General features: G+C 45.0%; 1 protein-coding gene across 4 annotated transcripts; it reads left to right on the top strand.

Annotated features, from left to right (window-relative positions):
* ALG9 (ALG9 alpha-1,2-mannosyltransferase) lies at positions 1 to 24,007 on the top strand. Of its 4 annotated transcripts, none has more exons than XR_011730668.1 (16): positions 1 to 232; positions 1,060 to 1,198; positions 1,372 to 1,506; positions 2,293 to 2,363; positions 3,242 to 3,330; positions 4,159 to 4,294; positions 4,630 to 4,717; positions 4,862 to 4,967; positions 8,841 to 8,963; positions 10,766 to 10,920; positions 11,705 to 11,834; positions 12,287 to 12,434; positions 12,714 to 12,843; positions 15,272 to 15,402; positions 17,441 to 17,659; positions 21,399 to 24,007. XR_011730668.1 is itself a non-coding variant. In XM_071769121.1 (15 exons), exons 1-15 carry the CDS (start codon positions 147 to 149, stop codon positions 21,520 to 21,522), a joined length of 1,767 nt encoding a protein of 588 aa, XP_071625222.1. In that variant the 5' UTR covers positions 2 to 146; the 3' UTR covers positions 21,523 to 24,007. The 4 variants fall into 4 exon arrangements, 2 of the variants coding, with proteins under 2 accessions (XP_071625222.1, XP_071625221.1); XR_011730669.1 differs by having other exon boundaries at positions 17,583 to 17,659; XM_071769121.1 differs by lacking the exon at positions 17,441 to 17,659 and having other exon boundaries at positions 2 to 232; positions 11,729 to 11,834.
* The last annotated feature ends 1,220 nt before the right edge of the window (positions 24,008 to 25,227 follow it).

A 25,227-nucleotide genomic window follows, 5' to 3' on the forward strand; every position in this document is an offset into this window, starting at 1 on the left:
ACTTCCGTCTCTCTGCGCCCCGCGGGAAGTGCGCGGGGTCGGTGCGCGGTCGCTGCCCACACCCGGCATGGCCGCCGGAGGCTTCGGAGCGCCCCGGTTCCGCCCATCCGCGGCAGGGAAGGAGCGTTCGGCTTCCCGCACCCGGGATGGCGGCCAAGGGGGCCCGGCAGAGGCCGCGGGCAGGAGGCGGAGGGGAAGCGGCCCGGCCGCGGTCCGAGGAAGCCCGGACGGAGTAGGTGTTGGCGGGGCCGAGGGGAACCGGGGCCGAGGGGAACCGGGGCCGGGATCTGCCCCCTCCTCCGAACCGGGGGGGCGGGCACTGCCACCACCGCTGCCTCGGTGTCCTTCCGGGAGGGGTGGGTTTCGCCCATTTCCCTTTTTTTTTTTTTTTTTTTATTTCTTCCGTCTCGCTTTTTTTTTTTTTTTTTTTTTTTTTTTTTTTTTTTTTTTGGGGTGTGTTGGTGTTTTTTTCTTTTTCTTTTTTTAATCTTTTGCTTGTTTGGGTTTTGTGTGTGTGTGGTTTTTTATTATTTGTTTATTTTGTTCTTTATCTTTTGTTTGTTTGGTTTTTGTGTGTGTGTGTCTATTTATTTATTTATTCTGTCCTTTGTTTATTTTTATCTCTTTTTGTTTGTTTATGCTTTGGTTTGTTTTTGGGTTTTTCCCCCGATTCCAACGTCCTGCCAGTCCTGAATCTCAGCCCCTCAAGGGGGTGCCCATAGTGGGTCCCCAGCCGGGTTGTCATCTTCTGGTGGAAAAAAAAAGGTCTCCCTGGTCACCTCTCAGTGGGGCTCCTCCTCCCCAGGCTGGAGCCTGGCCTTGCTTCCCCTTCTTGGGAAGATCCAGGGTGCTGAGCACTCGGAACCGATGCTCCTGTGTGGGGAGGGGGGATGGTTCTTACCTGAGAAAAAAAAGCCATGGGGGAAAGACACCTTTGTGCTTACACAGTGCTTAAATGACAACTGCAAACAGTCCTGTAGTTCTTTTGCTAGTGTCACATGGGTTCATCCTGTTACAAAACCTCCTTGGTTCGTATTAAATGGTTTTTCTTTGGACTAGGTCGTCTGGGAGCAAAACAGGACAAGTTTGGGCTCCTGAAGGATCAACAGCTTTCAAGTGTCTCATCTCAGCCAGGTTCTGTGCAGCTCTGTTAAGCAACATCTCGGATTGTGATGAGACATTTAACTACTGGGAACCTGTAAGTGGCTTTTTCTTCTTTGGAGGTCCTTGGAGATTTGTAGTTGAGCTGTGCAGGTTTAGAACCTGGTGCTAATCTTTGTTTCAAAGAGAAATTTCAGTGTTCAGAGATGGGAAACGCAAAACTGTCTGCTCTGTGTGGTGTATTTTTATTTATTTGGTCTCCATCAATAGACACACTACCTCGTTTATGGAACTGGCTTTCAGACTTGGGAATACTCTCCAGCCTATGCCATCCGTTCCTATGCTTACCTGTGGCTCCATGCCTTACCAGCCTTGTTCCATGCCAGAGTTCTGCAAACCAACAAGGTAAATCACATGGCTAAATCACATTTTCTTCTGTGATGAATGAAGGTGCCTTTGCTCTGTGTCAATCTGCTGCTTTGTTTGTTGTCAGAGGGATGAGACTTTGTGTTTACAAAATACTGGTTTCTTTACAAACCCTGCCCTCCCTGTAAGGGCTTGCAAGGCTTTGTGAGCCATTTTGGCTCAATGGGATCCAAGGAAAAGCAATTGGGAAGTTGCAGGGAAATGCTGTCAGGCTCCAGTTTAATTGAGAAGATGTCTCAGAGGGGTATCAGCTCCTTGGCCTTTTGAGTGTCTGCAGGTCTGAAGACAGTTACCTTGCAGCCATGGCCTCATCACCCTGCTGAGTTTCACACTGATTTTTTAGAAGCCCATAGTGTTTTCTACCCCAGCTATCAGTGACTGTTTTCTGGCTTTATTTCACTAAGTTATAAAAAATAAATGTCATGCAAAGGGTATTGCAAGCTGGACTCAGAGGAATGTGAAAGAAAAAGCACTGAGTGTGCATTCTGCTTGGATTTGCATTGCCATACTTGGCACGTTTCTGCACAACAGAAAACAGGAGGAGAAGCTCTGGAAAGTTCAGGGGACTGTGTTCACTTTCTGTGTTATAAAAGACTTCAGCATTAGGATCTTCATCATCCTATGGTGTGGGATTTGGGTCCATAAGAACAGCCCCATTCTCCACTGCCAGACTTGCTCCATCTGGTTCAGACTTCTTGTTCTTGTTAGCAATAGGTGCCCAAGCTTCATTGCAAACCTTGTTCAGACTCTAAACATCTCTCCTAGGTTCTTATCTTCTATTTCCTCCGATGCTTCCTCGCCTTCCTGAGCTGCATCTGTGAACTCTACTTCTACAAGTGAGTGTAAGAAGTTCTCTCCAGTGAGTGTTTTGAAGCAATGTGAGTGACATGTTCCATTATCCCACAGGAAATACACTCTGCAGCTCGTGTGTCAATGTGTCTGGTAAATTGGGCTACTTAACAGGGAACCTTGGAAATATGTGTTCTAGTGATGACTTAATGAACTACTGGTCAGAACTCTGCTGTTGGCACAAAGTTGTACTCTCAGATCTGCCACCCACATCTCCACTCCATCATTTTTATTGACTGCCCTCATTTTCTCACTGGTAGCAGCAAGCAGGGTGAGAATGTTGTGAAGTGAGCTGTGCTGGAGGAGAGACTGGTGCTGTGGCTGCTTATCATAGTGAATCTTAGTGAGATACATTGATTCTTGCTGTCTCTAATGTATCTACCACTAAAAGCAGTAGCCTGAATATACAATTACCTTGTCCAAGCTGGATTTTTATTTTTAATTGCTGCCTCTTCATTTGTGGCTTTCAAACTATTACTTTGCCTGACTTTTCTGTTGACAATAGTCTGATTTCCAAAATCAGACTATGGGATCACCATGGGGTCACCCAAAATCACCATGGGATTTTGTGAGGGGTTATACTCATAGGTAGATTGATTTTGCTACAGGAGTGCAGACTCCCCGAGTTCCTGAGATTTCCGTGAGCATAACTGGGATTAGCCAAGTCTGTTCTTGATCTTTGCACTTAATAAGGATCTGAAATCCCAGGCCAGGGGCAGTCATGCTCTTCAGGTTGCCTTCAGCATGAGAATCACCTACCTGAAAGCTCTCAGGGTGCTCCGTGGGTTGTGGTTCATCATACATTGCATACTGGGATTTTTTTTTTAATGTACTGAGGATATTTTGTGGTCTCTTGCTTCCTTAGGGCTGTGTGCAAGAAGTTTGGGCTGCATGTTGGCAGGCTGATGTTGGCCTTCTTAGTGCTCAGCACTGGAATGTTTTGCTCCTCTGCAGGTATGTTTGCTCAGCAGGGACACTGACAGTGACTTTGTCCAAAGAAACCAAAAGACAAGTCCAGAGGGAAGCAAATCCCCAGAACTAAAATATCTTGCTGTCAATCCTTTGTTGGATTCTGTTACAGGAATTTCTCATGGCAGGTGTGGTGACAGAATAAATGTTGATGGAAATGATGTCTCCTGCATCACTCTTGTGTATCTTTCCATTTCCAGGGCATGTTTGCTTCCATTTCTGCCTCCAGTCTCTCTGCAATGGTCAATGCCTTTTAAACAGTGGCTTGGCCCTACCTTCCTGGAAAACATTTTAATCCAAGGAAGGAAGGTCATCTTTTGTCACTGTTATTTGCCTCTGTGTCCTGTCCCCTCTGGCTGGTTGTGCCCATTTGCCTAACCAGCCACCCTAAGACTTCTAAAGCTCCTGCTGTAGTTATTGAGTAGAGTAGAGAGACTTTGAGCAAAGGTTTTCTGTGTTGTGTGCATCCAGAAACTTAAAGGAGAAACACCCCAACTTAGGGATGCTGTGAGTTCATATTTTAACCTTTTTTGTTTATGGTGAGTGGAGAAAGGCCTTTCCCTTCGTTGGTTTTGGAGGGTCATAAGTCTCCTCGTTCTCCATGTACTTTCCACCAGTCTCTAACCAGTTGTTTCAGAGACTGTGCCCAGTCAGCTCACAGATTCTACTGCTACTTGAGTGGGTTTGTTTGGTTTTCTTCAGCCTACCAGCACCTGGCTCCAATGGAATGAATGAAAGATGATGAACAGCCTTGAGCAGTTTTCCTGCCATGTACTAACCTCTTTATTTCTTTTTTTTTTGTTGTTATTGCAGCCTTCCTCCCAAGCAGTTTCTGCATGTACACCACAGTGGTTGCCATGACTGGCTGGTATATGGACAAGACCTCAGTAGCAGTGCTGGGGGTGGCTGCTGGAGCCCTTCTGGGCTGGCCCTTCAGTGCAGCTCTGGGGTAAGGACTCAGGAGTTGAGCACTTTGTCAAATTTTTGTCTGGTTGGGGGGGAATGTAGGGGCTGGGGAGCTTGAGGAAGAAATTAGCAGGGACTGAGCTGTCAGCCAGGTCCAAGATCATTGCTACAGGCTTCTATTGCCCAAATTCTTTGCTTTTGAACAACTTAGATAGGGAAGATTCCTGAGCCTGATATACTTAGAGTAAGACCTGAGTTGGATGACTGGAATATTGAGTAGAAGAGCCCAGTGCAGTGATGGTTCTCTTCCAGCTACTTCCTTGCTTGCTGCAGTGGGGACAGACAAAGTCTCTGGTTGATACCTGCTCTCTCTTTCAGGCTTCCTATTGCCTTTGACTTGCTGATACTGAAGCAGAGGTGGAAAAGTTTCCTAAACTGGTGTGTGGTGTCACTGATCCTGTTTTTGGTAAGAGCCTGTAACAAGGCCAAGAGGCAATGGATCTGGCTTGCAATAGAGGGGTTGAATTCCATTAAGAAAAGATCACACAGAGCTTTTGGGCAGGCCATCCAGGATCCTCAGGCACTGTAAATACTAGATGCTTTCTTCCAGGTGCCCTTGGTAGTTGTGGACAGCTATTACTATGGGAAGCTGGTGGTTGCACCTCTCAACATTGTTTTATACAACGTCTTCACCCCTCACGGCCCGGATCTCTATGGTGAGTTAAAGATAACACGAGTGGGGAAGGCAGGGGGCAGGTTTCTTGCTACTGTTGCTACGCTGACCCTCCAGGTTTTTATTTACCAACCCTCCCGGTTTTTTATTTACCCTCCAGGTTTTTTATTTATTTACCACCGCGTTTTCTGACTCAGCCGCAGCCTGCGAGCCGCAGAGGGTGCAGTTCCGGCTGTGGCCACAGGAGGGCTCTCTGGAGCTGGGGATTCTCAGCCCATTGTTCAGCGCTTTTGTTCTCGCTCGTGTCCGGGTGACACGAGTGGAGTGGGTGCCGGTGGTACCTCTGGGCTTGTCACCTTCAGTCGGCTGGTGTTCCTCACCGTTAGGGTGCAGAAACTTGGGGAGTGGGGTGACTGTGCAGAAATCGTAGTTCTTTCTGTTCGTGCTGGGGCTCTGCAGACTTCCAGAGTCTCTGGATCCTTGGGTCCAGTTCATGTTCCGGATCCTTGGGTCCAGTCCATGCTCTGGATCCTTGCTTATCCCCAGCCTATGGCTTTTTTGGCAAGCAGAATCTGAGCTCACAGACATAAAGACATCTCATCTGCAGCCAATTATCTGCCTCTGAGGGGCTCCCTGGTACTGGCTGTGAAGGTGCTGTGTGTGACCCAAATCTCAGCTCTGGCCTTTGTGCTGTGTTGCTTGGGAGCTGTGGTTGTACCCAGCTGTTTATATCGTGTTATCCTACAGCTGAAGAGCAGAAAAGAATGAGATCTCTAGCAGGGCTTGCTTCAGGGAGTTTAGGGTTCAGCATCTCTGCCTCCTGTCTGTCATCTGTCTGAGCCCTTGGAGCTATCCTGGCAGGGATTCAGGAGCAGTGAGCAGCAAGGCTTTGGCAGTGCCAAGCAAGCTGTGTTTGTTGGTTGATTTGAAGGGCTGGTTTAGGTGATGATGAGTGGTGAGTTGTTACTTGTGCTGTGGCCCAGCAGGGCAGCAGCTGCTCTGCCATGGTTCTTCATCTCTGCAGGAAGACTCTGAAGTGTGTTGCTGTGAATTTTCTGTAAGAAGACTTCAGGCTCTGTCTCTGATAGGTTTTGGCATGGGTTTGTGTCTGACCTTTTCCACACTGGTGCATGAGTTGTTTCCAGATGCCTCCAGGGACCAATCTATTCTGAAGTGCTTTATTCATAGTGACATTCATGTAACATCCTCAGGGTAGTAAAAGAGCCTGCTTGAAATTGCTTTTTAATGCAATGTGGGCAGGACAAGGCTGTGTGCTGAGGGAGCTTTAAAACACTTGGGAAGAATAACACTACCAGGGTAGATGAAAGGCTGGCCAGGCCTTCTTGGCTTTGGACCTGGAATTTCCTAACGTTCACATGATGGGAGCAGGAGCTGCAGGAGGTTGCAGAGTCCCATATCATCACATCATCCTCAATGTAAGCAGCACAGTGTTTTTCCTTCTGATTGGAGTTTTGGAGACGAGGTTCACTTGTGGTTTTTATGTGTGTGCATCTTTAGCAATACACTCTTTCTGGATAAATACAGTCTGTGCAAGAAATGCTTCTTTGGTTGATTGGATTTTGACAGCCAAGGGAAAGTGGGTTCCAGGTGTATATCCCTAAGCCCAGTTCTGAGGCTTTGGGATGTTGTTATGTACAAACGTTCTAAGAATGCTCAATTTATACAAAGTTTTGTCCTGCTTCCTGTGACCTGAGCTTTGGCTGTGATTTGCAGAGCAGTGGCACTTTGTGAAGCTTTGCTCAGCTTGGGTGGAACGTGCTGGAGCTGTTTATGTGACACCTTGCTCTGTTGAGTCCTAGTTCTTAAATAGAGTGAAAATAAATGAAATGCAGAAAGCAGCCTGTTTATTACACTAGCACTGAATCAGACTTGCTTAGAACGAGGGCTCTGACTCACAATCAAATTATTGTGGCTTAGTTACTGCTTAACAGCTGAGCTGCAGTTCCTGGCTGCACACAGGCATTTAGCTTGGGACAAACACAGGGTGGGGCACCTCAGTTTAAGCCTCTTTTACAGCTCCTCTGCTTTGTCCTGAACTGCCTTAACCATTTTTAAATCCTAACAATTTGTGAGTTTGATTTCCAGTAGTGTCCCTGGAGCCTGTCGGGGAGCACAAGGTTCAACCCAGCTCCTGGCTCAGTGTCTGACAGTGCTTCCAGCTGCTTATCCCCATGGAACCACAGTGCTATAAACTGACTGGGCCACAGTGTTCTGCCCACTGCTTTCATCACTCTCTCCTGCAGCCCACATCTGCTCAGTTCCAGCCTCTGGGACACTTGCAGGAAGTTAAATCTTCTCATGGGCTGCAGGCAGTGCTGGGGGAGTCTGTGCCCATCAGTCCTGTGCATGGAGAGTTCTTTGGTGGCTTGCAAGACATTGTTCAGGGCCAGGACTTCTTGTATGCAATGGGGTTGTTCTCTCTATCTTTTTCCTTTTTTTTTTTTTTTTTAATATTGCTGTTGTTTCTCAGATCACACTGAGTTGTGGATAGTGAGAATAAAAGCATTTTGCCCTGGAGGCACTGAGACTGAATGGGTCAGCCAGCACAATGACTTTTTGCCTGGTATCTGAATTATTTAACTTGCCTGTGTAATGAACTGCTTTATTTTTATTTTATTTCTATATTTGATTTGATTTATTTTTCTCTTCACCCAGAGCAGACAACCCCTCATTGGACAAGGAGGGGAAGTTCCAGTGTTTAGTTCTTTAGTTCAGTTACACTGCAAAAAAATCTCAAAAAGCCTTTGTGTTAAAGCTTTGTCTCAGCTCAGCTGATCTCTTTATCACCAGAGTCCCTTGCACACCTCAGGGCCTGTAAGGCTGTGTCAGAATTATGAATTATGCTTCAGGAAGTGTCCTGATATGTTTCTGACACTACCAGTGCAGCTTCTCCTCATGTTTAGCTGTAGGAACTGCAGAGGTTTCAGGTTTTCCTTGCTGCTTCTCAGTTGCCTGATTAATTTCAACATGGACCCTATTTAAGTGGCTCTGATTGCAGGAAATTGCTGCAGCGTGTGACACACATGTCACAACAGAGCAGTGATTGAAGCCCCCAGTGTGACATTTGCTGAGTGACTGAGCTAATGACAAACAGAGAGTGGCAAATGCATGGGGAGAAACCAGCATTCCTTCTTGTTCCAGGGTTTAAGCATCCAGAATTAAGAGTCCAAACAAAGGACACTTGGACTGGAATTTCTTTCCATTTCCATCTCAAAGCTCAGAACCAGTACCCAAGGTTAGGAGGCAGAGCTGGTTTGCTCCTCTTTGAACAAATTGAAGTTAGAAGCATTTTAAATGGTGTTGATTCTAAAGAGATACCAAAAGGAGCATCTAGATGAATTCCAGTGGCAGAGTTTTTGCTTGGGTGAAGTATGAATGGGAACTCTTTTTCTTATTCCTTTTTAGTCCATTTTCTGTTTCTGCCAGCATGGAATCCACGTCATCACTGCAGAATTACAAGGATCTCTTACTGACATTGTGTGTTTTGGGTTTATTTCTCTGTTGCTTCTCTGCAAGTAGATTAAATTTGGAGTAAAATTTCATAGTTTTTAAGTTTCTACCTCTACTTCTTTGCTGTGCAGGCTTTCTTCATGCAAGGGTGGGTCTGTGTCACAGATTTATGCTGGGCAAGGCTGACCATTATGTGATTCATAGGCAGCAGATATGATATTGGCTGTGACCAGTAAAAAAAAAAAAAAAGACCAAGGTTCTGAAAAGGTAGACAATGAAGTTGCTTTCCATTCTGTGGTTCCAGTGTGCTGGAATGGTGAGAATTGATGTTTCCTGCCCATTATCTCAGTCTGTGGCAGGCAGAGAAGAACTGAAGCTGCTGTTATATCTAGATCTCACACATGCTTGTATTTTAAAACTCATGTTTCTTTTTATCATCCTGTAGGTACAGAACCCTGGTCCTTTTATTTCATCAATGGCTTTCTGAATTTCAATGTGGCATTTATTTTGGCATTGCTTGTGCTGCCACTGACCTGTCTCATGGAGTGTCTGCTTCAGAAATTTCATGGTGAGTGCAAGAGAGCTGTGAGAGCTCAGCAGAGACAGCCCAGATCTCAACCTTGATTCCAAAGGAAGAGCTTTGCCTGCCAAAGAGCAGCTTTCCTTTACTGGAAAGTCTTTGGAATAGGAGGAAAGCTCCTAGAGCTCATTAGTTAAGTATTGACACCACAGTGAGGTGTGTCTGCAAAAGGGCAGAAACATGTTTTTCTCTCTGAGGAGGATTCCTGTGTCCCCTGCCTCCATCTCAAGGAGAATAATGTGTTACCAAGGCTGAACTGTCCATGCCCAGAGTAACCTTGACAAGTTCCATGGTCCATAACCTTCAGCCAGACATGCAAATACATCAGAAACAGCTCCTTCAGAAATCTTAAGGGGGAAAGGAACTAAGTACCCATTGTTGTTCCCATCTTATCTGCAGCTGGAAATGCTTTTAGGGTTATTTGGGGAACCTTTTGCTGGCTCTTCTATTGTTACTTTTTTCCCTATCACTGCCAGAATGTTTTCTGCAGCAGCTTGAGAGAATGGGGCCATTGTTTCCTTTTTGGTTGTTGGGTCTGAGCCTACAAAGAGGCATCCTCTGCTCTCTGCTGCTGCCACCCCTGTTGAGATGGAACCTGGGCTCTTCTCTGCACTGTGAAAGGCTCTTTTCAACTCACAGGACTGAGCCCTGGCAGGAGAATCTTGCTGCCCCATGCCTTGGGAAGGAAGTGTCTCCTGAGGTGTGGATAATCTGATAGCAGAGAAGCAGGAACCAGCCCTGCTTCATGTTGAGCTTTCTTCTAAATAGAATGCCATCAGTTTAGACACATGACATTTGGCAAAGGACTCTTAGAGAGGAAAAAAGTGTTGAGGAAACGTGAATTCTTCTCTGCTGTTTTCCTAAGGAAGCTTCATTAATCAGCAGCCTTCAAATTCATCAATCCAGTCACTGCTTTGCTCTGATTTTTTACTGAATACGAACAAGAATAGCACCAAAAGCCTTGCTGAAAATACATGCCAACAGGTTATTTGCTTATGTCTGTTCCTGGGATGGAACTGACATACTGTCAGAAAGCAGTAAAAGCTCAGTCAGAGCTCCTGTAAATGAGAGATTTCCTGCTGTTCACTTGGGGTTCTTGTACTTCCCAGCAGGAGCAGTTCTGCTGAGGGCTTTGTTCTGATTGTCTGTGAAATGCCCTCAGCTTAATTGCTTAATTCTGCTGTTGGGAGTTGCAAGGGGGCAGAAAAGGGACTGAAATTGTCAAGCACTGTAGAACCCTCCTCAGTGTGACTAAAATTCAGGGTAATTGTTGTTATTTTTGCATCAGTTATTTCCTCCGTTCAGCTGAATGGGCCTGAGAGACCTCCTCACACTGTTATTTTTGTAATGAAGCAATGAAGGTTGTGGAAACATCAGGCACTAAACAACCATTTGTAAATGGAAGGGTAGGTCCAGAGGAGAGAGATCCTTTGTGATCTTTGGATATGTAGCATAATACACAGCAGGAAATCTCCTGCCTGATTACCCATTCAGACGTGTCAGTTCTGTGTGGCTTTTGTCTCTTGCTTGGATTCAGTAATGCAGTCTCTTATTTCCTGCTTTTTGTCCCCTAAAATCTGCTGAAATTGTTGTAGGAATCTACAAAAATTACCTGATCCGAATTCTGGACTATTTGGACATGTTACCTGGGTTTTAGCTTCTCAGCACGTGCTCTGTCTGTGCCTTGGATCTGCAGAAGGTTTTTTGAACATGAAAAATGATTGTGCAAGAGGAGGGGCAGGATAAACCTCCCAGTCTAACTTTCCTACTTTGATAAATGTTTTTTTCAGTTCAGAACCTGGGCCGTCCCTACTGGCTGACACTTGCTCCCATGTACATTTGGATCATGATTTTCTTCAGCCAGCCCCACAAAGAAGAGAGATTTCTCTTTCCCATCTATCCCCTCATCTGTCTCTGCAGTGCTGTGGCTCTGTCAGCTCTTCAGGTGGGTTTTAGTGTAAATTGTGTTTTAGGAGGCACAGCCACCAGCTGACTGCCTCAACACTGCTTCCCAGAGTTTGGGAACATCTGTGGAATATCTCTGTCTGTGGCACAATCTGCAGTGGTTACAGTTTGGGACTATCCTATGCAAACTTTGGATCATTGTCTTTAATTTGTTAGCTGGTACAGTTCTCTTTTTTTGATGATTCTGGTAGCTGAATGCACAGCTGTTCCAACAGTGCAGTGGGGGGGGTTGTGCATTGCTGATTTTGCTAGTTAAAAAACCATAATATTCCAATATGGGTTAATTGAGAAAAACTTAGCACCCTGTAAGATGTGACATAAAAGCAAAAATTTGGGAGATTTCCCTCCTGAGTGTCATACAGAAGGAGTTCATGTAATAATCTCAGACTTCACAATTGAACGGCCTGGCAAAAAAAAAAAAAAACAACAAATTTCATGGCTTTATAAGGTGATTGCATTAGGAGCTTGTCTGGGATTGTATGAAGTGATAAGTGGCTGAGAATATTTCCCTGCCAATAATTATTTCACGCTGAGTTAGAGTTGTACTCCCATCCCAGGTAGATTATCAGTTCAGAAATGTGACTGAAGCATGTGAGTTTCTGGGCAGTTTTTTTTTATGGGTCTGACTGAAAAAAAACGAGGACCAAATATCTTGTGTGAGATGAAACTACTGTAATATCCTTGTGAAAAATAGAATTTTGCTACACTTACCAGAGTCTGAGTAATTTATTTTTTTTTTCTTTTTTTTTTTACTCTTTACTCAGAAGTGTTACCACTTCGTATTTCAGCGCTACCGCCTGGAGCACTACACGGTCTCATCCAACTGGCTGGCTCTGGGGACTGTCCTGCTCTTTGGCCTTTTGTCACTCTCACGCTCTGTTGCCTTGTTCAGAGGTTGGTGGTGTTTCAGGCAGCCAGATGAACTCTGTGGATAGAAACCCTGGACTCAGAGCAGCACAAAAGCAAAATGCTTTAACTCTCCATCACGAGATCCCCCTTGAAAAAGCATTTTCCCATGTAAAATTTGTCATTTGGTGATGTGTCCTTAAGGAGGTGGGTTAGGCACAGTCCTGAAGAACTTTCTTGAAACAGAGCCATGCACTGAAGCTTCCTGCCTCATCAATATTGTCAGTCAGGAGAAGAGAAGGTGAATAAAAGTTGTAGGGTAGAAGCACTTCTAAAAGGAGGGGGAGCTTTGGAATTCGGGCCACTTTTAGACCAATCCATTTATTTGAGAAGTTATCAGTCAGAAAGTTCTGTATCACCAATTTTTTTTTTTTTTTTGGTAGTCTTTCAAAGCAGCCATGTAATCACCTATTACTTGAGCATTTTTCTGCCTCCCATAGGCTACCACGGGCCCCTGGACCTGTACCCAGAGTTTCACAGGATTGCTACTGATCCAAGCATTCACACTGTGCCAGAGGGGAGACCCATTAATGTCTGTGTGGGAAAGGAGTGGCACAGATTCCCAAGCAGCTTTCTCCTCCCAGATAAGTAAGTTGAGTAATGTAAAAGGTACAATTTGGTGAGGTTCATAAGGGATTCCTAAGTATTTGTGGGAGGAACCTTAAAGACCTGGTATCTTTGTGGATAGACATCCAAACCAGAAGATTCCAGCAGGTTTTGCCAGCCACAAGCTACTGAAAATCTGTAGTCTGACTGCTCCTCTAGCAGGGCATGAAATGGAATCTCCTTGGTGATGCTTTTGGTTTTCTACACACAAAAATATTACTGACTTCTGCACCTGGGGCTTTCTGACACTCTTCTCTGCAGCTGGCAGCTCCAGTTCATCCTCTCAGAATTCAGGGGTCAGTTACCAAAGCCCTTTGCCAGAGGAGCCATGGCCACACGGATCATTCCTGCTGACATGAACGACCAAAACAAGGAGGAGCCCTCTCGATATGTAAGGATTCTATTCCTCTTTCCTTTTTCTTCTTTAAAGGAAGTTTAATACCTAACATTCTACTAATAAAATTAGCATAATTTTATTAGTAGAATATCTAGGTTCTATTAATAAAATGCTAACATCTTTTAAAATTATTTGGCAGGTTAAATCTTAGCTGGGCAATAAATGTTTTTTTGCAGCTCTCTAGATGTTTAGTCATCCTTTTTATGTCCTGAGGGTTGAATGAGAGGAACTGCTGAGAAATGCAGATTCCTTCATTCTTTCTTAGCACCTTTAAATAAGGATAACTTTGGTGTGTCAGTCTCCAGGGAGCACTCTCAGGTCTCTGGATGAACAGAGCAGCATCTGCTGGTTGCTGGGGCTCCTGGTTCATCCAGTTGGATGTTGCACACCCACAGAAGGGGATGGGTAAAAGCCAGGATCAGTCTGCTGGGTTAAAGCTTTCTTGTTCTGAGCCTCATTCTGTAGTTACTGGAACTGGGCAGGAGGTGTGTTCCCACCTGAGAGGAGCTTTCTGCTGCACTGCATTTAATTTACAAAATCTTTAACTGGGGCATATTTTTAGCCCAGACAGCTGGCTGGGGCACAGCCTGTGACTAATGGAGCTAAACACACTTTTGTTTTGTGGTTGCTTCTTAATGTCATCCTAAAATTTTGTTATTTCTCATGGAAGCCAAAGGGCCTGTGGCATTAGAAATGAGCTACTAAGTGACAATTTTAAATGGAGTTTTAAAACTTTCTGACCTGCTAATAACACCAAAAGAACAAGATCTTTTCTAAAGTTTAGTGAACTTACAAGTGCAAGCATGCTCAGGTTTAAAAAGAAAAACAACTTAGCAAGCACTTTGAAAGGGCTATCATAGTGAATAAATCTAAATAGCATGAGTCTGTTTTGTCATTTAAAGGGCAGAAAACAAATGGTTCAAAAGGATTCTCAGAGCCATAGACAGTTAATGGGAGCAGAAATGGGACTGATCTCTCTGTTTTCAGTGTAATACTTTGCTTGAAAATGGAAGAGCAAATATCAGTGTTTCTGTTGCTATGAGACACTGGGGAAAAGAGTGATTTTATCTTCTGATTTTGCAATTCCTATTTCCTTAATCACGTTGAACACCACTTAACTTGTACTTGTCCTACTGGGGAGATGCATTTGTCTCTGAAGAAAGAAATAAGCAGTGTTATCTCTTACAAAGATGGATCCAAGCAGCAACAGAGATAAGGCTTAAAAGCTGAAACTGTTAAGAACTCCTGACTTCAGAAGAAGTTTTCTTTAAACTTTATTTTAACTTCTTTTGCAATTCCCTTGTCTCTGTTTTGAACTGTAGGAGCCATCTGAAACTTGCTCTCATTTTTTAAATAAGCATTTGACTGATCAGTCAAACATCTCTGGTTTTGTTCACAACAGTTGAATGATGGAAGTGAGATCAGTCTTGGTGCTTGAGGCAGTAACTTGTCTTTCTCTGAGTGATTCTACATCACTTACAGAAAAACTTGGTTAATGGTTTGGGAATCTTTACTAATGAGCCAGAACCTCTCTCAGGGCCTGGAATGTTCTGCTCATACAGTGCATGAAGTGGATTCCACATTCTCCTCAGCTGATGTCCCATGGTGTAATTTCATTTGCCACTCAGTTGTGATGCTGTGGAGCCATCTGCTATCCACCTAATTAAATTGTTTTCAGCCTCAATTGTTAAAATAAACCCCAAAGGTGCTTCAGAAAAGTGAATTAAAACATGGCCAAGGAAGTTTGCAGTAAAAATTCGTGGGAGAAATGTGGAATCCCTCAAGGAAGGGTTTGAAGGAATAAGAGAGAATAAGACATCATCAGCCTGGAGAATGCAGGGCTCAAGCTCTTATTGTGTCAACTTGACTGTACAGGGCAGGAACAGCACCTCTCCAAGGTGGTATTTGGCAGTTTCTTGGGATGTTTGTTCATTACAAAGAATTCACAATCATGACAAATGGGTGCAGTGTTGGTACACACTCCCAGCATCCATGTTCTGGTCTGCAGAAATATTCCTCTGTGTTTGCTTTGACATAAGGTGCATCTCTTACTCTTGCAAGAAGTCTGTAACAGCTGCTTAAGCAACCACCAGGAAAAATGTCAATAGAATTGGTTCTGCTGCCTTAAATTCTCCTCTGTGACTTGACAGCTCCTCAGTAAGAGAGGTGGCAGTGATACCTCCTCAGAGGAAGACCTTAGGACTCTGCTCCTATGACCAGGGCACTAGTGATGACTTGTATTCCTCCATAAGGTTTTACTTGAGAACATTAAAAATATTTTCTATGTATTCTGCACGAAGCATTTCACCTGTTGCTGGAAATACAACCCCCTTCTCACTGCTAAGTAACAGCCTGTGTAAATGAACACATACAACTAGAAGCCTACAGGAAATAAACCACAGGAATGTCTGTCCTTCTGCAGATTGACATTTCCAAATGCCACTACCTGGTGGACCTGGATACAGCAGCTGAAAGCCCAAGGGAGCCAAGATATTCCTCCAATAAAGAAGAGTGGGTAACCATTGCCTACAAGCCTTTCCTAGATGCTTCCAGGTATGCTTTACACATTTGAAAGGCAAGTTTCTGGCAGGTCTGGGAATTAATTCTGTTCAATTGTCTGCTTGCAAAAGTAGCTTTATAGAGAGAGGAAAGGTACACTGGCAAATTCCAGCTTGGAATCCAGTTTCCAGAAAAGGCAGCTTCCTGGCTCCAGTGGAACATTTGTCAGACTTGTATTTGCAATACTGATGAGCCAGGTTGCTTTAAAGGGTGAAGCCAGAAGCATGGTGAGATTATTTTTAAAACTCTCCCTGTGTACTTCTTGATGAAGTAATGTTTCTTGTTTTGCTCCCCAGAGAAATGAGGTGTATGTCATCTCCTCCCAGCAGACCTTTGGATCTGCTGTCTTGTTTCAGCCAAATTCAAGAGGGGTGTTAAGTCAGTCTCAAGGAGCTGTTACAAGTTTTTTGAAAGCTGGCAGAGAGGGAGGGGAGGGAGTCTCATGGAGTGAAAAGTCAGCAAGGTCACACCTTTGTTAGGCATCAGAGAATCCATGGAAGAGACCTCTGTTAGAAGCCATTCTTCATTAGCTCAGCTGTTCACTGAACAAATTGCCCATTTGTCTCACCAGGAATTTCTGTGGGAAGCAGAGATTGCCATTGCTCTCTTCCAGGCTCACAGGGGGTGGAATCAAGCTTGGTTTTCCAACTGGGAATGTTGCTGAAGCCTTCCTGCAAGTGCAGAAACCCTCAGCTGCAAGGGGATGGGTATTTAGTCATTTAAAGCTCTGCTCATGGAGCTGTCATAACAGGACAGAGAGGCTGACTGGAAAAATCTCTGTAAAAAAACTGACAGAGTTCAGTGCCCTTCTATTTTCTGTGTGAGACCTTCTTATTTCCTAGTAATAAGGGCTCCCTGGAGGGGAGCTGGTAACAGCAGCTGAACAGTGAGAAAGAGTGGTAATGTTAGAGCAAGTCCCAGGAGTGCTCTAATGTTCCCAGCCTGCTGACACAAACAACTTTCCTTGGCAAGGGTTCCCATGAGCTATGTTTTCCAAGAGACCTGCTAATAAATTTGGGCAGAACTTCAGGAAAGGAGAAGGAGGTGGCCAATGAGTCTTATTGATGAGGCAAGTGAAACATCTGCATAAAGGTTTGGCAAAGAACTCCTTGTGTAGAGCATATAGCCCTGAATGTTCACTTCTGCTTTGGAGACAGATTCCTGGGTTTTTAAGTGGGTTTATTGTGCTATAGCTTTGGTTGCTTGGACCTGAGCTCAAGTCCTTTGGTGTCATTAAGAGGCACTGAGTTGAGTCCAAGTGAGCCTTTGGGACACCTTGGGTTAATCCTAAGGATGCAATTTTCCAGGGGTGCTTTCAGAGGTAGTGGCTGTTTGCCACAGAGATGCCAGACTGCCTAATAATAGCAAAATGAATTATTCTGCTATGGTTGTAGAGCTCACAGACTTCTCCATGGCTTCCTTCCATTTCTGCTCAATTTTCCTGTACTTTTGCTGATGTTTGATAAAGAAGGAGCTGGTCTGTCTCATGTAGCTTTTTGGATTATTGCACTTTCAGCCTCCACCCACAGGCTTTGATTTTTATTTTTTTTTTTGATGAAAGCTCACGAGAGACCTCCATTAGCTCTTTCCTGTCCCCATTTTAAGTCCCCTTGGAGGCTGTGCCCTGCTGTATAGCAAACAGCAAACTGTTTCTTGTTACCTAAGTATCTCTGCAAGCCTGCAGCCAGGCTTGGGTAACCCACTCAGTACAGGGATGGTTTGGGTTGTTGTTGGTAGCATCTTCCCATGGAGCAGCAGCTTGTTGTGAGAAGCTGAGATCCTCAGATCCTGAAACCTCAGAGCATTCCTCCTGCCAACCTAACTCCTGGTGCACTGAAGAGCAAAAAGAAAAAACCATACAAGGTCTGACCTGCCCTGTGTGTAGCCAGTGTGTCATCTAAAGGCATCACATTCCAAACTGGATACTACAGACAAGGTCAAGGCCCCCTTTGCCATCCTATCCCCAACAGCATGAGCAGGAGAAATTTGAGAAAGACTCTTTTGGGATTGCTTGCTTCATCATTTTTGTCAGGTATTTGAATTTCTTCCCATAATTTGGCCCTTGGAAAAGAGGTAGGGTGGAGGAGTGATTGAGGGGTTCATCTGGAGCTTGGTGCTGCCCTGACTTTCCAGGTCTCTTAAACTCATCTGGGAGTGTGCACCTTCCCCTCCAGCCCAGCAGAATGACATCTCCCAGCTCCAGCACCTGATCCCACACAATGATTTGGAAGTGTCCCCTGCTACCTATGAAGTAAGTGTGAAAACACTATGAAAATGCAGCTTTTTTTTTTCACAAAAGGGAAGGAGGAACAGGAGAAGCTGAGCTGGGAGGGAGCTGCCAGTGTAGATTTCAGGTCTGCAGCTCAGAGCCTCGCACAGCAAAGAGAGTTTGGGGGGAAAAACCAAACCAAAACAAACCATCAGACACCTTCCCACCCAAAGCCATACTGCAGCTCTTCTTTTTGACAATAAATGACCCCGGCAGTTCAGTTCTCTCCTGCTGAACTGGAGGCTTCTGGGACTCCCTGCCAGTCTCACATTGACGTCAGCAAGAGCAAATGTAAATCTCAGCTGGCTCTGATAAATGGTTCTGTTAATTGAATTAGAGAGCACTCCCAGCCACCAGCTAATTATGCTCCTCAGGAAGCTGCTTTGTCCAGGTCCATTTAATTCTGTATTGGCTGAGAACTCTGAATCTGGCACAGAAAAGGGGAAATATATTACAGCTCCCCACTGAGGAGCAGATATTTCCCAGCTCTTTGGGCTGAGTCGTCTGGTTGGGTTTTCTGTCAAAATAAATATTCTTAGTGCAAAATGAATGATTCGGTCACCTTGTTCTGAGGTATCATTACCCTGGTTTGATAAGAGACTTTGCCTTTTCCCTACTTTTGTTTTACAAGGCACTTCTTAGGTGCATGGTTGCTACAAAACTTGACACCTAGAGGAATGCTGATGGGTTTCCAGAGAGCTTTGCTCATGAGGTTCCTGTGCATGCCCATAGCTGAGTCCTGCCCATGTGGCAGAGATTCAGCTTCCTCCTGCCTCTTCTTTCTGCCATTTCTTTCTCCCTTCTCCTGCTTCTTTCTGAGAAGTTCAGGTTACAAGATGCAGTTTGGAAGAATTTCCCAGCATTTCATGTTCCTCTGGCTGCTTCCATGCTGTGTCAGTCTGTGAGCTTGGGAGGGGGCACCTGAAAACATTCACTGCTGATATAAAGTTCTAAACAGGGAACATTTAAACTGCTGCTAACTGGGGCTGAGTTGCCAGCAAAGTTCAAAGTGTGTGCAGTACTTTTGTTGCTCAGGGTTGGTTTTCAGGCTTTCTGCAAACTCAGGATGGTTACCCTGAGCTGGCTTATTTAGGAGGAGATTTTTGCTACTGCCAGCTGCTGCAATATCCTTTTGTTCTGGACAGCAAAGCTGAACCCTGCACATTCTGAACAGATGCCATAAGGGCCATGTCAGCACAGCCATGGGAGCTGCACTGGACCTATATTTCACAATACCAACAAGTAAAAATGACAGAGAGTGTTTCTCACAAAAAGTATAAAGAATAGGAAAGCCTGAGAGGACAGCAGTGTTTCTGCAGAGCTGTGAGAGGCACTGAGGATAAACACACTGACTGTATACTTGGGACATCAGCCATCAGCTGAAGGTGCTGCCTTCTTCTCTGTTCCTGAGCTAAACTACCCAAGGGTAACTCAAAAAATTACTTCATCTTAACCCAAGCACACGCCCTGAGCTCCAGACAATTAGACTGGTTTCTGTCCCTGTCTTGCCATGGAGCTGGTATTCTGTGTTTTTCATTTTCCTTGTTTTAAGCAGCATCCCAGGCATCTTCAACCCAGTTCCTTTTTCTTGTTTTTCTTTCTTTTCTTTTTTTCTTTGCTGAAGGGAATTGAAGTGAAACCACACCATTCATGGAGAGCAGCCATGGTAGCAGTGGTGGTTGTCAGGCTCAGAGGAGGAGATGCCAGAATAAGTTCAGCAATGACATTATGTTCATCAGCCACAAGAGATGGAGGAGGAAAATCAAGCACTTGTTTTCAAAGGGATGCCTTTGCCTCTAGTGACTGGGGGGAGGGCTGACCTCCAATTTCCAGGCACAAGGAAATGACAGCTGCAAAAAATGTTCCTTGTTCAGAATACCCCAAAATTACCATCTTCTGCCTAGTTATTTGCTTCTGAGAGATTCTGCTTTGAACGTGTTCCCGATTCCAGCACCTCAGGAATTCAGAAAGAGCAACCATTTCCAGTGACTCTTTTATTTAGGAACTTTGCTGGGTGCTTTACAATTTGTGAAGGGCCTGAGTATTATCATCGAGTTTTTTGTTCTTTGAAGTGAAGCAATCAGCATTTTTAGATCCTGAAGCACAAGCTGAGAGCTTGGCAAAAAGCAAGCTTAGAGGATGCTGGATGCTGAGGGGAGGCAGAGCCTCACAGTTAGAAGTGGGACTTGTAAGGTTTAGCAATTCAGAATGGAGATGGATAGACAGTATGTTCTGCCTCAGTTTCCCTTCTGCAGGATGGGAAGAATATGGCTTTGTCTGTCTCTCTGTCTAAAGAGGGAACCTTTCAACTGAAAAATTCCTTCCTTTGTGCTTGGGTGGCTTCTGCTAGAACAGGACCCTTCTGCTGAGTGGTGCTGTGCCAGTGCAAGCAGCTATCACCAGTTTTTTCCTGGATGGCCCAAGATATTTTTCCTGGATACCCCAAGCTGCAGGAGATCAGGAAGTGCTTGTTCTCAGATGAATTACAGTAAAACTCTCTAAGAACCTTGGGAGCCTCTGGGGAGATCTGGTTCACAGCAGCAGTTCCTGCCATTGTTTTTTAGAATGCATTTTTTAAAGATACCCAAGGCTGCCTTACAATAAGCAAACCAAACACAATTCATCTTTCTTCTGAAAATGTCCAGAACCTTGTCTGTCAGTAGCAAATCTGGGTAAGCAGCAGGTACCTGCTGGATCTGTGTGCCATCCCTGGCCATTTAGCATGCTGCAAATGGCCAAATTTTCCAAGCTTCACATGGATAGAGTCAGACTGAATGTCTGGCAGGGGCTGATAGTTTACCAAAAAGCTGATCCTAAAGATGAGTTTCAATACAGAGGAAGCAAGACCCTGCTTCAGCTCTGATTTCAGTAAGTTGCTCAAATTTGTGAAGCCTCTATCAAAGTTCAGTGCTGCTGCTGCTGCCATTCTATTTGTCCACATTCAAACCTGGACTTCACTGTTGGTTTGCTCAGTAAGAGAATGCATTCATTTGTAGTGTACTCAGCACAGCTCCACCAATTAACAGCCAAACAAAAGGTACTAATTTGATGCAGCTATTAAACCCTCCAGGCTTGAGTGGTCCAGTTCTTAAAAGTGCAGTGAAGTGCCAGGTCCCAGCAGCAGCAGGACAGTGACAGGATGCTGGCAGCCTGCAGCACCCAGCCTTGGAGCCTTCAGGGCAGTCTGTCCCTCTTTAATTCAATACCCTCAGCAGAAGAGCAGCACAAGAGCAAAACTTCAGAATGCCAGCACCCATCTGAGCTTCTGTTTGCCCTGCAGATGTGCCTGGAGGAACAGGCAGACAGAAAGATTGGGTAGAGAAGAGGAGATGCCAGGAGCTGGATGCTTTCTGTCACCTTCCTCACATGTGCTGAGGAGCAGGAAGCTGCCCACCTGGGTGATACCAAAGCCCCCAGGGCTGTGCTACCTTTCAGCAGTGGTCTCCCTCATCTAAGTTTCTTTTGATAATTATAACTCCTCCTTGCCCTCTCCCCCCCTTAATCCTACTGGAATGGATAGTGGGCATGCTGAAGAATGGGACAGGGGACTGCTCTTAAACTGCTGATGCTTACACAGCCCAGCTTTGGTCTCCCTGAACCATAACCATTCCTCCTGTCACTCCAAATCTTTGCAGAGCTTCAGTTGTATCACTTTGAGCCTTGTGGCTAGTGGGCACTTGAAGGATTACTTGGTTGTTTTTTTTTTTCTTTCTGGTTTCAGGTCCTCAAAGCTGCTTCGGGCATTCTACATCCCTTTCCTCTCAGAGCAGTACACCTGGTATGCAAACTACACCATCCTGAAACCTCGGAGGTCAAAGCAAACCAGGAAAAAACTGGGAGGCTAGCAACACACCTGGGCAAAATACCAAAAGTATCTGCTGACGCTCTTGGACAGCTGCCTAAGCCATCTTCAGTTCTCTTTTTGAAAGATTGAGCTTGTAAAATTCCCTAATAAAGATCTTCCACGAAGTGATTTCGCTCTGCAAGTTCCCAGCTGTATAAAGGGTGCATCATCTGCTTTCAGTTCTCAGTGTCAGGTCTCTGCTCTGCCTCCACAGAACATATTGGAAAGGAATTATTTGGAAACCCAGCAGCCACCTACAGACATATTATCCCTGCTGCTCCTTGTGTTATTACCTGTTACACCAGTGAAGAGAAAAATGGAAAATCAAAAGGAATCACAGTAGGAGGTTCTGCTCCAGGTTGCAATCTGGCACTGGGAAAATCCAACTCAGCCTCTTCTGTTTCCTGCCTCCCCCCCACCACCCCTGTGTTCATCTCCTGAAGTAGTGCTCACCTTCTCCTGGGGAATTTTTTCACCTAATGACGTTTAGGAAGTTCTTGTTTTTAAAGAAAAAGAAAGGGGGAAAGAGGAAAACCCCTGAGATACAATTAACTGAAATGCACTCAGTCTCAGTGAATGAAATGCATGCACTACAGAGAGCCAGCAAGTTGTTCTGTCCAAGCATAAACCTGTGCTTTTGGAGACAAAAAATCCCAAACTTAGGATTCGAGGATCTGAGCCAGTTCTCTGTTTTAATGGGACCAGTGGAGTGGTTTTGTTATCTGTGAAGCAAAGGGTTTGTTTGCTATTTATAGTTGTTTTTTCTTTTAGAGAGACATACAATGTTCTTTGAATTCTAGACTACAGCATCTTAAAATCTCTGGAAACATCCACAGAAGAAGAAGAATTATGTTTATTTTTCTTTTCAGTTCTGTTTCCCAGAGCAGACAATATGTGTTACATGAGCAATGCTGTATTTATTATATTTCCATTTTTAAAACACAGAGGATCACAAGCTGGATGAGGGGAGTTGTGTTCAGTCACATCCTTGGAACTCTGTGGGGATGGAATGGTGTGAGGATGGAGCAGAGAGGGAGCTCCTTTTGCTAAAGGGCTGCCCAGGCTCCATCCCCCCCATGGCTGTGATGGTGGGTCTTGGTCTTGCTTTCTGCAAAGAGGTTTGCACCAAAAGGTGGAGCTGTATCCAAGACAAAACGTTTTGTTAAGGGCATTTTGTAGTTTGCTTTTATGATTTTGTTAGCAACCTCGAGGGTGGAGCTTCTGATTTTTTCCTTTCTTTTTGCTTTCACCCCAATTAAATCAGATGTGTGATGTCATTGTGAGGAGGCAGGCTAGGGGCAGCTCATTTATCACCTATTGAAAAATGAATAAAGTCCTGTGGTTTGTGAGCTTGTGGGGAAAGGTTCAAACCACAAATTGTTCATCTGCCTGAGCTGGATTCCCTGCCTAGAATTGCCTTGGGCAGAGTAGGATGTTGTGACCAAACCTGTTGGGCAGCACATCAGAATTCCACCACCTTTGTCTCCTTTCTGCTTTTGGTGAAAGGGCTCTGAGTATTATTCTGACTGGTTCTGGAAAATTGGGTATCTGGATGGGTTTCTGCAGTTCTGCTGATGTCCTGGCAGAGCCACAGCTGGGGACATCCTCGTGGTCATGACTGTGCCTATAGATCAGGTGCCTGACATGAAGCTGAGAGATGATGCCAGGCACTCAGAGCTGTTTGGAGAATGTAGAGGGGTCACAGTATCCCTGACCTCTGCTTTGCTGGCAGGATTTCTCCACCTTTACACTGAGGCTGAGAGCACTGCAGGTTGGACAAGTGCTGCTGTGAAATATGGGCACCCAGTAAAATTCATCTTGCCTGAGCTCATCCATTCCTTGCAACAAGAGGCAGTGAGGTGGAGAGTCCCTGAGGAAGCTCCAGCAAAGTGACAGATTGACACCCTCAGAAATAGGCTGAGGGAAGTCACGATTTCCACAGAACTATTTTTTCCTGCTTGTCTGCTGGCTTGAAGGTCTATTTCAGTTTTTGCTCTTTGCTTTCTCTGCCTGTGCCCGGGGTGCAGCTGCAACCTGCTCCAGGCATTGGTGTAAACTGGTTATTGGTGTCATTTCTGTCAGAAAATTGTTTAAAATAATAATAGAATCATTCATTAAGAATCATGGACTCATTAAGCATTAATGTACTCTTGTTGGCCAGGAGCTGACTGTGTGTGAAGCAAAGGAGCTGAGGTGTGTGGAGCAGACACCTTGGACATGAATAACAGGGGTTAAAATGGTTTTTCCTGGGAGGAAACTTTTATACCTCTGCACAGCCTGGTTTGCTTCAGCATTTCTGCTGGCTCTGACCATCTCTGAAGAGACAGAACCTGCTGGTGCCTTTCTGGCTTGAACCCACTGCAGTTGGACTCAGACCCTCCTCTGACTTACAGCTTCTCAGGAATAAGCTCTGGGGACCAGCAGGAGCTTTCCATCAGCTCTCTGCAATGTTGTCTGAATCACACAATAAACAAGTCCAAACCCTATTATTAGATTTTGGAAACTGCTGCCTTAGAGACAGGTTTGCTTATAAATATCCACTGTTTTCTCTCTGGCTCTTTGCTAGGGATGGTGGCAAGAAAAAAAATGGTCTCAGCTTCTCTAGAATCTGCCTGCCCCTGCTGTTACTGCTTCTTCCCACCTGAGCTCATCCTCCTGGCTCTTCCAGCCTCCCAGGTTCTGGCTGTGCTGGTGAGACCTCTCCAGTGGCAGGAGGGTGACAAATCCCAGCTGCTTTGGAAAGGGACCAGAAAACCTGCTGCTTTGGTGACTAAAGCAGAGGTACTGCATCCAGCTCCTGGATCCATCATCCCTGGAGGTATTTAAAAGGTGTTTGGACCTGATCCTTAAGGATGTGGTTTAGCAGTTATCTTATGGTGTTGGCCAGAGGTTGGACTGGATGATCTTGGATTTCTCTTCCAACCTAAACCATTTTGTGATTCTGTTCCCTACTTAGCTCCAGCAACACCCTGCACGACTGCAAGAAACCCCAGTGTAGGTGCTTGAGCTCCTCCCTTGCCAAGTGGATTCTGTATTTTGTGCTGTACAGAAAAGCCCCAGAGTTGCTCAGACTGTGCCCTGCATCATCCTCTATAAACTGGGGCAGGCACAGAACAGCCAGGACATTCTGTAGGCTTGGAGAATGGATAAAGGAGGTGTTGTCAAAATAATCAAAGCAATGGCCAGCTTCCTCCCCAGTGGATGTTGCTGATGAGGGTGAGGGGAGGGCTAATGGGGGAGGTAAGGGACAAAATTTCTCACCTAATTGGGATTATTTCTGGATCTTATTTTCTCTAGAGAGTTGACACTTGCTGACAGATAATCCATGTCTGTAAGGAAAACTCATGATTAATTGCTTCCTTTCAGTTGGGCTCCCTGCCCTCCATCTTGCAGAATTTGCTAACAAATATCTTGTCTTTCTGGAAGTCCAAAATAAAGAGTTGTCCTCGTGTGGGAGCTGATGCAGAATCCAAGGCTGTTTTTCCCAGTAGAAGCAGGCCTGGAGATGGGAATTGTTGTGAAGGAATGGATGGAATCCTCATTCACTTCTTCGACCACAGACAGGTGAGAAGAAATAGTGGTGACAAAGATAAAGAAGAAATGGGTGGTTTGAATTCTACATCTTGTGAGTATGTGGAGAACAAGGCAGCACTGCTAACTTAGAACTTTGTTTTAAACTCCTGGAATTTTGACCACAGCATACATT

Source organism: Heliangelus exortis, chromosome 26 (genome assembly GCF_036169615.1).
Source record: "Heliangelus exortis chromosome 26, bHelExo1.hap1, whole genome shotgun sequence".
NCBI classification, from domain to species: domain Eukaryota; kingdom Metazoa; phylum Chordata; class Aves; order Apodiformes; family Trochilidae; genus Heliangelus; species Heliangelus exortis.

Excerpts from the sequence above, each read along its gene's own strand:
- ALG9 (XM_071769120.1), top strand. The coding sequence starts at position 147 with ATGGCGGCCAAGGGGGCCCGGCAGAGGCCGCGGGCAGGAGGCGGAGGG. Across the intron at positions 233-1,059 it reads TCCGAGGAAGCCCGGACGGA|GTCGTCTGGGAGCAAAACAG; the intron begins GTAGGTGTTGGC and ends TCTTTGGACTAG. Across the intron at positions 12,435-12,713 it reads AGCTTTCTCCTCCCAGATAA|CTGGCAGCTCCAGTTCATCC; the intron begins GTAAGTTGAGTA and ends TCTTCTCTGCAG.